The sequence below is a fragment of the Perca fluviatilis genome, chromosome 22 (assembly GCF_010015445.1).
Source record: "Perca fluviatilis chromosome 22, GENO_Pfluv_1.0, whole genome shotgun sequence".
NCBI classification, from domain to species: domain Eukaryota; kingdom Metazoa; phylum Chordata; class Actinopteri; order Perciformes; family Percidae; genus Perca; species Perca fluviatilis.
This window is the reverse complement of record NC_053133.1, coordinates 10,744,678-10,756,357: the sequence shown is the minus strand read 5'-3', so window position 1 is coordinate 10,756,357 and position 11,680 is coordinate 10,744,678. Positions and strand designations below refer to the sequence as shown.

General features: G+C 41.0%; 1 protein-coding gene across 2 annotated transcripts in view; it reads right to left on the bottom strand.

Annotated features, from left to right (window-relative positions):
* The window catches only part of pdcd6 (programmed cell death 6), a 24,524-nt gene extending 12,844 nt beyond the window's left edge, over nucleotides 1-11,680 (bottom strand). The window contains exons 1-2 of one of the 2 annotated variants that reach the window (XM_039790507.1): nucleotides 11,469-11,680; nucleotides 5,521-5,582 (exon numbers count right to left, since the gene is read on the bottom strand). In XM_039790507.1, coding sequence (XP_039646441.1) covers nucleotides 5,521-5,582; nucleotides 11,469-11,551 — 145 coding nt within the window. In that variant the 5' untranslated portion in view covers nucleotides 11,552-11,680. The remainder of the gene's footprint in view (nucleotides 1-5,520; nucleotides 5,583-11,468) is intronic. The other variant, XM_039790508.1, reaches the window with a different exon arrangement.

Below are 11,680 nucleotides of genomic sequence, written 5' to 3'. Positions count from 1 at the left end.
CGGGCATTATTAGTGGGGTCATTTACGAGATACATCACTGGATCCATTAGCCATGCGCTTTGGCTCGAGGTCATGGTGCAAAGGACCCTGGGGTGAAATTACTCCGAACCATCACTTTAATGCAGGATGGCCAGGGGATGAACACCCTCACTACTAACATTCTTCAAATCAGCCTAATCCTCATCACCTTGTATTTTCAGCGCTGAAATTCATATTTTGTACATATATCGAGGGCTATGTATGTTGCTTTCAAAAGTTTGTGATCACCGGTTATATTGATGTTTTTCTTCTATCCTTCAATAATGGATATTATAACTAGTTGTGTGATTTTATTTTAACAGTACAATTCAGATACCAAATGTATCATTTACATTTGAAATAGCTCTAGCCCCAAAATAAGAAGAATTAAATGATTTAAAAAAAACTTCCATTTACTTGATGTCCCCACAGTGTTGCAAAAAAAGAGAATACTGTGTAATTACCCCCCCCCCGGCCACAATACCCTTTGATTTTATCCAAGTCCAAAAAAGTGTAAGTGACCCTCGATCATTATTGTATTACAACGGTGCAAATGTGAACTAAATATATATATATATATATATATATATATATATATATATATATATATATTTTTACATTTTATTTTGGGTCCTCTGCAGTCTACTCAGTGGTTAGACTGAATAGGTTTAAACTGTAATTTAGAAACAGCGCTAACCCTAGAGAAACCTATTTCTACTGTGAATTTTGAAGAATAGCTTTACTAAAGTAACACGCCAGCTTGTTATAGGCATTATTGTGCACTTGACACTGAAACAGAAACCTGTTACTATTCAAATCTGCACACACTTCGATGCTAAGCTTCCAGTTTATTTTACCAATGACTTTTAGTTGTCAGTCTGATTGAACCATTGTACAGCGTATTTTTTCTTTTTTTTTAATGGTAGTGTGTATATACACTATTTAAAAACACCAGAACAGGAGAACAGGCCAAATCATCGCTCATGTGTCATAACCCATTAGTAATAGTCACTAGCCAATGGGTCAGTCAGCAGGTCATTCTCAGTTTCGGTTTGATACTGTGGTTCATGCCAGTCAATTATAGTCATGATGTGTGAGACATGGAATCAAAGAATCTAGTCACTCATAAACAGCACTGGTGCCTCGGACCATTAGCTAAAGATTACAGGGTGGAACAGTCAGTGGACGCATTAAGCATCTCATCCACTATTCAGCTATAGCAGACAGAAAGACTAAGCAGGTCTAAAGACTGATAATGGGAAAAATATCTTATAAAAGCTCAACACCAGCCAACAAGAATAAATGCTCACTGCCATCTAACTCCAGCATAATCAAGTTTTACAAAATACCATAAATCAGTGTAAAGGTAAGAGTTGTGGAATGAACTCATTGAGTCCTGCCATTCAGCAAACTGTGCATTCTGCACAGCAAGCCCATGCTCTCTCAATCGTATCGGCAATTTTAGTGGCTATTACTGCTCCTACACGCTTAAATAAATAACTCAAGGAGGAGTATAAATCTGTGTGCGCAGGAAAGTGGGGGAGCATGACGGAAAGTTGGTATGATGTCTACTCACTGCTGAGCGAAGGGAGGCCAAAAATATCTATATTTTTAGCAAATGGCACAGCTATGAGGCCTACACACAACACAGACATGCACATACATTTCAGCGGCACACAGCCAATTTGTGTCTCGTCAGGGATATTGTCACACCCATGACTGATAGAGGAATGGAGAGAGGGAAGAGAACGGAGGGTGAATAGAGAGAAAGAGTAGAAAAGGTGGGGCTAAGTAAAGGAGCATGGGCGTGCAAAAAAGAGAGAAAGTTAGAGTGAGAGAGGACAAACAGACAGAGGACACAGAAGGCACTGAGTCTGTGCCATATCCGCCTGAGGAATGCAGGGAGATAAAAGAGGAGAAGAGAGGAGAGGAGGCATCCAGTCTCATGTAGTCATGTAATTTTCTTGGATTACAATTTACACAAACAAAAGAGTGATCCACCAGAGACAATGTCATGCTTATAGTGTAGAATGTAACACTAGAAAAAAAGTGACATCATGTGATGACCAAAGAGCCTCAGAAGCATCAAACCACTTGATAAAAGAGAAACAGGTTTAGAAACAATTGAAAATCTCCCACCCTGTTGGCAGATTTTTTCCACTTTGGAAAAAAAAATATATATATATGTAAAAACTCTGCAAAAGATTAGACAAACTGTCAAAATGTAAGAAAGAAACATGGGGGGATTTTTAGAAAAAAGACAGGTATTGAAGGCAAGGTACTGAAAGGGGAGATACGAATAAGAGAGAGTGGTGCAGAAACAGCAGAGGATGTAGAAGAGCAAACAGCCACAGCAAAGCCCCAACAACCCCTGCCTCGCTACCAGACCTCCTGGGCCTTGATACTCTCTGCCCCCCTGAGGGAGGAAGGGGAAAAGGAGAGGGGAGAAAAGAAGAGGTAGAGGATAAAGACAGAGGTCAGGAGGAAGAAAAAAAAAAACAACAGCAGGCAGACAAAGCTTGGTTTATGGTGTGATGTAAATAAAAGCAGTATTTGCAGGGTCAGTAGAGCCACGAGACAGACAGTGGCAGGGTTGGTGGCTTTAGCGAGCAAACTGCGTGACAGGATGCAGTGCAGTATGTGTTCAGCTTCACTGGCTCCATTTCATCACAGTGAGTCTAATGAACTGGCCGAGGCTGGACCGGGAAACCTGCTGTTCACTACACGCACAGCAAGGCGCACATATACAACTATATCACTGAAGAAAAACGTGCACATACAAGCTAAGTCTGTAAAAACAAAAAGGCTATTACTGACCCTTGGCGTAAATGCAGACAAAAAAAATACTATCGATAAACACACATGTTCCTTCATGCATGCACAAACACACACCTACACAAACACACACCTACACACACACACACACACACTAATCAGTATGCTGAGCCAGAGCCACTGCACAGCTTGATAACAGCTTCTTTTCCCGCTGTTGCTGGCTTCAACGCTTCTGATTTTTCTCCTCTGAAGTGCCCAGAAAAATAGGTTTTGAGGAGAGTCATGTGTTTAGAAGTCTCTGAAACGCTGCCTGAGCAATTCAGCCATAAACTTGATGGGCAACACATATTTTAATGAGAAGACAAACATCAACCTGTGCCACAATGTCTACTGTGCTCCTAAATATGTGTCCCATTAGTCATTACCAGATTTCAACTCAGCTGTCTCATTTTAAGGAAGGGAAAGAGGCGATGCTGGTGCTGTGTTGTGTGTGTGGGTATAAAAACAGATATTTTATCAGCCTGTTACTCTTCTAAGTCCACGTAAGTGTAAAACTGACTTTTCTTGCAAGGATTTGAATCCTCTTACTCCTGAGCTACACAGGACCAAGAGTGACTGCACTTCCACCACTATGTCCTGTTCTATCCCTGGGTCCTTTACATGCTGATTATTTCATCTCAGTTTTAAATCTTTCTCAGACAAATTTCCAATCTGCAGCACAGAAAACATTTCCTGATCCACCAGCGTTTGCACGATCTCTCGCCAGGAGTCCAACACCATTTGGCTGTCTTTGTATTCTTTTAAAGACTAAATTATATAAATGTAGGTAATGGTGAATGATACTCACACAACCTCTCTCCAAAAGAAGTATCTCTTTTGTTATCTTTTTCTTCTTCTTGGCAAACCAGCCAGTGGCGCATACGCCACCAACTGGACTGGAGAGTAAAACAAGAGATGGAGCATGTGCAGTTGGGGACATGGGCGGATGACGACATTTATGTCACACGGACTAAAGCGAACCCTTGCAGACACGCAAAGTATGATGCACATTTAGTCAATTTTGAAACAAATCAATGAAAAAAATGTTGCCGTGTGGCAGAAAAAAAAAATTGGATGAATCACAATTACTCTTGAATGTGATTTGATGGAAGTTAGAGCAACTAGAGGGGTCAAAGGTTATTTGTCGCCATTGACAGACGACACGCTCCATGTCATTGAATTAAAATTACAGATTTGTAATGTTTGAACATTGTTGGAAATATTTGGGATAATGTAAGTACACAACATAAAAATATATATGTAAGGGTCGCCCTGGTAGCTCAACTGGTTGAGCGTGCACCCCATATACTGAGGCTCAGTCCTTATCGGAGGGGCCTGGGTTTGAAATCCGACCCGCGGCCCTTTGCTGCATGTCACCCCTCTTTCCTGTCTTCTGCTATCCTATGTAGTAAAGCCCCAAAAAGCCCCAAAAATAATCTTTAAAAAAGAATTATATATAAGATAGGTAGAGTTGTTTTTGGGCATTTTAATGCAGAAATATTACATATTATATATTTAGTTAAATATAAGTATTGTATCGGCTCAGTATCAGCCTATACCCAATATTAAGGACCCAGATCGGGATCCAGGCTAATAGACAACATTGGGACATCTTAATGATTAGGAAAAATGTAAGCTCAGACTGACAATTTATAGATTATACTCAGACAATTTCAACATGTTTCAGATGCACAGCTCATATACTTGAATAGTAAGAGAGGTTAGATCCTATTTTCAAACATTGTTTCCCTTTTAACATTACAAGAGAAAAGGCTTTTCGGATGAGGACTAACCAATGTGTTCAGCCAACGTAATGCTCAGAATATGGGTTTGGCTGGGGATAGGGTGAATCCAATCCAATCATGAGCAGGGCAGAGCTGCTAACGTTAGCCTACACTCTTAGCATCCAGGCTTCCACAGTGGTGAAACACTCTACAGTGGAAGTGCTAGTCAGAACCACTAACCCCTACAAAATAATATAGCATGAAATGCAGGATTTCTACTGTAGTTAAATACTGTAGAAGGTTAGCTACTTGGGATATGCTAATGTTTGTAGTTTACGTCAGAGCAGGCAAACACACTGGTTAATCCATTCCTTACACTTTTGCCCTTGTATTTCATTTTGAAAAAGCCAGCATCCCAACTTTTTAAATGTCTCCCTTATTGATTCCATTCAATAACACTTCTTGTGTGATAACTCTCACTGCGTCCCTGGCCAGAGGTTTGATTTCTATACTAAGGGTAGAAACCACTTCCTGGTCCTTCCTCCACACACCAACACTTTCAACCACCAGCCGTTACAGCGTTGAGTCGGCTGTCATCACAGGGACGCTGAGGCAGAGTGTTTTCTTTGAAGCTGCACTGATAAACTTTTCGCCCACTTCTGTGTTGTCATGGGACTAAAATAAAACTCCATTCATTTTTATTCAGTTCACCTGCCACTCTGGGATAAAAAAATAAAATCACAATCCATTCTTCTGCTTAAGCTTGGCAGTTCAATCAAAGAGTGGCAGAGAGCAATGGTGTGTAACGAGGAAATGGGAGGATCAAAAAAGAGGCAGAGAGGGAGTAATAAAAGTAAGAAGAAGACAGCAGAAAGGAGAGAATAAGAGATAAAGACAGAGCACAAATTGTCAAAAATAAGGAGAAAGAAACAAAAAGGGAGTGGCAGAACAGTCAGATACATACCATTCGATAAGGCCTGCTGAAGCTCTGAGTCTGATATTACTCCACTACGGTCCTTGTCAACTCTGGGGAGGAAAACACAGATTAGATACCGCCTGCATTAACCACTTCACACACCCACCCACTCCAGCACACAATAGGAGTGGGCATCAACACTGAAACTTTATCCGCCTGAACGCGTGTTAGTGTTTCAACAGCTCACTGAGAATATGAATGGAGTTCTGTGATCAGGGCACACAAGGCAGCTTGTACGCTAGTAGCTCCCCTGAGACCAGCCTGACAAGCTCTGTGTGTGTGTGTGTGTGTGTGTGTGTGTGTGTGTGTGTGTGTGTGTGTGTGTGTGTGTGTGTGTGTGTGTTCTTCTATAATACCTATACTTCTCCAGGTTTTGCCATATACAAATAATTACAAAAACCCACAAACCTTACATAATCCAAATTAGTGTAAAAAAAAACAACATGTAACATACAGACTATTTGACATACATAAACAGAGCTTGTGAACACAAAAAACATAAAAAGACAGTATTTGACTAAACGCTACAGGGGACAGTTTACAATGGGGGTGGGGGAGGTGCGTGTGTGTGTATGAATAGGCGTGTCTGTGTGTGTGTAAGTGTGTGTCTGATGAGTGTTTTTGTGATTATAGTATGAAATGTTGTGAGTCGTGGTACTGTGTTATAGATATGAGAGGGAGTGGGTATGAAGTTTTGAGTATGTTGGATTAGGTGAGGTGGGGTTTATATCTTAGACGATTAGTCAACTAATCAATTAGTCGATCGACAGAAAACTAATCTACAACTGTCACTGTCACATTAACAGTGGAAACCCCAAAGATATTCAGTTTACAGTTATAGAAAACAAAGAAAATATAGAATAAAATCACATTAGAGAGGCTAATGCTAATGAACCAGAGAATGTTTGGCAGTCGTGCTAGGTAAAGAGATGATTAAAAAAAAAAAAAAGTCCTCCTGGGGTTACTGATGCGATAATGGTTCGGGTGCCCCTTCTGAAAAGAGAGATATTTTGCTTATTTAAATCCAGCTCTGTGTCATCTTTGTGTTGGCAGTTTGGCAGACGCAAAACGCTTCACAGAGGTCCGCCGAAAGACACAAAACGATGCACTTCGCATCATCCTACACACAGACCTACACTGCTCCGCTCCGCTGGGAGCTCTATGCACACACTGCTTACACAAAAATGACACAGAGCTGTTTTAAAATAGTCAAAGTATACCTTTAAGTGAAGAGTCTAGTTTTAATTATGTGTCAGTATTTAAAGGAAGAACTGAAAAGTGCAGTGCACACCTATTCTAGGGAGGCTGTGGCAGACATAAAAGAAAGGACGACAAAGCCACACTTGAGTGTCTAAAGCTAGGTCATAAGATCAGTTGGTGTTGGAGCAGTCGGGCTTGGGAGTGCTGTGTGTATGTGTGAATGTATTTTGTGCTTTGTATTTACTGTTTAATTGTTTTAAGGACCCCCTTGAAAATGAGATGATTCATCTCAAGGGGTTATCATACTAATAAATATAAATAGGCTGTCAAGTTATAATGGACAAATACTGAGTGACTGGTTATGTCTACGTCTTGGCTCCATCTTCTCAAAAGGATCACTAAAGTTACTGTATGTAACTTTTTAAAGTTTCTGAAATCCGTCATTTTTCACACAATGATCTTAAATGACCTGTAACAGCAAACGAGACTAACAGTGAAAAGAACGCTATTGTTATATAGTTATTAGATAAAGCCTTTGCTCGGGTCCGATATTTCCCACAAAGTCACAGAATGATTTTCGGCAGGTAGACGGCGCTACAGTAACACATTCGGTTGGGTCACAGATTTCTTTCTAACACCGGAAAAGCCTGTGTTGGGTATCCAGCCAGGTCTAAGGTAGCAGGCGATTTCTTTATATAGGCCAAATTGTATTTTATTGTTATTTTAGAAGTTATCTGTTGTAGTTATGGTTGATACTGGGACAGGACCATCACAGAAAAAAAGGAAATTAAAAGAACTACTAAAAGCTAAAAAGGGAAAGTGAAAGACAATCTGCGATAATGTAAGTCAACTTTGGGAGGGCTATCAACGGATGACGAAAATTACGGGATTGTAAAAGACAAAAACCCACCCTGAATTGGCCCTCAGGTATGTAATATTTCTATTTCATTCATAAAATAACTGTACAATGCGCAATGTGGTTGTACTTCAGTAGCCTACATTAAATTACACCCCCCATCCATTTAGCGCGGGCGGTTTATTCCTTTTAGTCTGTGTTTGTGTTGGCCTACTATTTTCTGTTCCCTTGTCCCCCTGTACCTGTGTAAAGTGTCCGTGGGTTTCATGAAATGCGCTATATGAATCTATGTTATTACGACGTTGGTTACTACAACAAACTCTTAATTATTTGGCTCGCGGCAGAGTGACAGGGACCCGGTTTAGCTCACAAGACCATCCAAAGTAGGCTAAGTTACCGTATGCAACACTTGAAATACAACGATGCATCTGTAACTTATTCTTTTATTGTAAATGAATAATAGCTGTTTTTCATAACTTTCAATAACCTCTAGGAGTTTTTCTGAGTCAAAGTACAGCTTAGAAACACTTTCTGAAATATCTTCTTAGGGCAATATTCCCTGACTAACATCTAGCAGTTTTAGGTCATGAAAAATACATGCCCGTAGTTTGGAATGATCAAGCATGAGGGAAACCCCCTCAGATAAAAATACATTCATGACAAAGAGATCTAGATTTCAGAAATAAGATCAAAACAAAGCTACATTTTTTCTGCTCTTCATTTTTCTTTTGACCGTTAAACCCTCTCCCTAAATACAAGGCAGCTGACAACGTAGCTATTAAGATACATTTACAAATGTCAGCCAAGAGCCTTTCTCTGAGATGCAGAGACAAAAACATTAAGAGGCTGGACTGTGACACAAAATGAAGGAATTGTAGCTTAGTCAAACCAGTGACTCAGTTGTTTCTTAGCAACCTGCCTGGCCCAACCTGTCGACATAGAGCACAGTCAACAGACACAAGTCGAATACCAGCAGAGAAGAAGAGGGAGGAGAGGAGACGGGGAACCCCCCTCAGGAAAAAAACATCAGGCCCGGCCCAGTGCTGACTTTGCGGGCTGGTTTTCCCGCTCCTTGTGACGCTTTCCGTGCCGTTATATCTCCATGTCTGCAGCCTTCATGGCTGTCTATACCAAGATCAGCTATACATCTGTGTGTACTGCTCGCTTTACCTTCCCCCACTTAAATAAAGAAAAACAAACATAAGGAGACCTGACTGCTCTCCTTGAAGAGAAAACAGCTCTCAGCACGCCTCCATAAATGAGAGCTTTGTCACATTGAAAGTGAGGAGTGGTTGGATTGGTGCAAGCAGTGGGGGTACACAACCTTTACCAAACACTGATAGATTAACTCAAAGAAGTATGTGTGTTCCGAATAAGCTCTCCCCTTTTCTCCCTCTTCCTCTCCTTTCCTCTACCTCTAACAGACAACCTCAGGTAAAGTTACCTCAACAGACCTCGACGTAAAGCGAGCTGAAAAAGTGAGAACATCATTAAACTCCCTCTTGCCTGCAGCACAGACAGTTAACCATCTGGCGTGTCCATCTTCCCGCTGTCAAATACAGAACTTGTAGGTAAAACAGCAGGCTGACATAAAACACCATGGCTCAGTTATTCTGCTCAGATTTTCCCATGTTTCACTGTTTCCTATTGAGCAATCAGGTTGGAATATGGCTGGCGGAACAAAGCTCGCCCTACTTTCCGCATAAACGATGTAATTGTGGCTCCCATAACGGAAAGAAATGTCCAAATTAAAGCTACATTCACAGGACCTTAAGTCCTGGTGTCCAAAACAGCCAGTTTCCATTTCTATTGTTTTAGTATTCCTAAATTTTTTGATTCATGGTCCAGCTTGTGGATTAAGTCATGGCTTTGATTCAGGTTACACCGTCCACATGTTGCAGTGATCACATCAAGCTTTACTGTATGTTCTATTCTAGATTAACCACATTTTCTTCCCACAAGTTCCAACGTGTTACTAACGGGGTTTCAAACAGGGTTTGAGTATGTTGTCATTCCCAAAATGTTCAGTTTTCATCCAGCAGTAGCGGACAGTCAGTGAACACGTTGTTGTGCTTGCATAGCAACACATCTGTACTGTTGATCTAGATGCAACTCAAAGCCTGATGTTGTTCTTGGCTCTGGAAAGGGTTGGGTGCAAACATTTTTGTCATACCAACACCATTATTTAGAAAGCAGGCAATACAGGAGGGATTGACTTACTCATTATTTACGCAGTGTCAAGTCGTAGAATGGAATATATACTGTATATATATTTTTTTTAATTATTATTTTTTTTTAATTGACAAAACTTAGAGGCTGAATACAGCACTGCAGCCTACCTTTAAACACCTGAATGACTAATTTCTTCTCCTGTCATTACACATTCATGATTAGACAGGGGATAAAGAGAGTTACATCGAATGAATACCCACGGGCGGTGCAACAGTGGAACGGTGAGTCATAAAATGGTAAGTGTGTGTGTGTGTGTGTGTGTGTGTGTGTGTGACACAGATTGAGAGGCCTTCCACTTCGACTATGCTCTATTGACTCTGAACACATGACTGAGGGAATTCCAGCACCGCTCTGCCAGATATTTTCCAGGAGCAGCAGATGAGGCAGCACAATGCTCATGTGAGGGATGACTGTGTGTGTGTTCATGAAAGTCATATTCGTTTATTTGTATGACTTTAAGTGACGGTGACTCCATAGTGTGTACACAGTCATAAGTCAAACGCGTTGTTTGTGTGACTGTGGATGTGTGAGAGACAAATAGAAACAAAGAAAGAAAAGAAATTTAGATAGATATAAGGGACATAAGGTGTACATCCAAACTGATTTCTAAGAGGCTGTGCACCATACATTAATAATTTGTTAAGGGTGCTTTAAGCCTAGCAATGCGTGCAGCATCTCAATGTTGTGGGAAAGCAAAGCAGTAGGAAAAAATTCTCTGCAGTATTACATAACTCTATAGCTTACTATTACCAGGGGCCATAGGATATCAACTATTTCCCTCTCTGCCTACTACTGTGACCTTCCAGCTGCTGACACACTTTTGGTGAAATTGATGACTGTCAGCGGTTGAAAAGCGCCTCTGATAGTGTAACATCAGTTTAAGAACAAATAATACAGTCTATGGTTATGTTGGCCAGAGGTTTCCAATGTATTCATGTCAGCCTCCCATATATGTATAATACATACACACTGCGTCATGTAGACTCACGTCTCACAACTGTCAGAATTTATTTTTTGGAAACCCCCATCTTAAGAGGATTTCTCACTGCTGACTTGGTGCAGATATGGTGCAGACACAGGCAGCTGAAACATTCCTTAATGAAATACTCTTTCATATTTCTATCTTTAAATGGGTAATCTGAAATTTAACTGACTCTCGGAAGAGCCCAGAATAAAAGCCTTCAAGGACTCCTGGAGGTCCTAGGACCCCAGTTTCTAAACTCAGATTGCTCTAGGAGACCGTTCACGGATTGAGCCAGCTGATAGCCTGTGATTTAATTAAAAGACAATGTAACGCCAATGCATATTCTAAAGCTCTGTGACTGACACATACACACAGGCTGAGTGACGTGAATAGCTGTTTATGCGTGTTGTACACTCTGCACTAGTATCTCCAGGAAGCTCCAAAACTGAAAGGTAACACTACACTAGATTTGACTGTAAAACACTGCTCTCAGACAAAATGATAGTTATAAAGACATTGGAGTAAAGACAAAAAAAAGAAAGAGCCGTGAATGAAACATTTCGTGTCACCACCACCCAGCCCCAATCTCTTCCTCTTCGCGCTACAAACGACAGCAGCTTTCAATGCGGAGCGGAGTGAGAGACAGGCAGACAGCGGCGAAACAAACCGCCTTTCCCCACTCACCTCTGGAAGATATTCCACAGAAAACTCTGGTCCGGAGGCGCGTTGATGTGCGGGGGAGCTCTGTATGGACTGTGATACGCCATTTTAAAGGGAATGAGCTGTCAAAATTGAGCAAGTAACACCGACAGACTGTTTCCTTCTGGTGTACTTTCTTCACTAAGCAGATTCAATCAGACTCTAGTCCACCCGACGTTCACGTTCCTGCCTGCCTC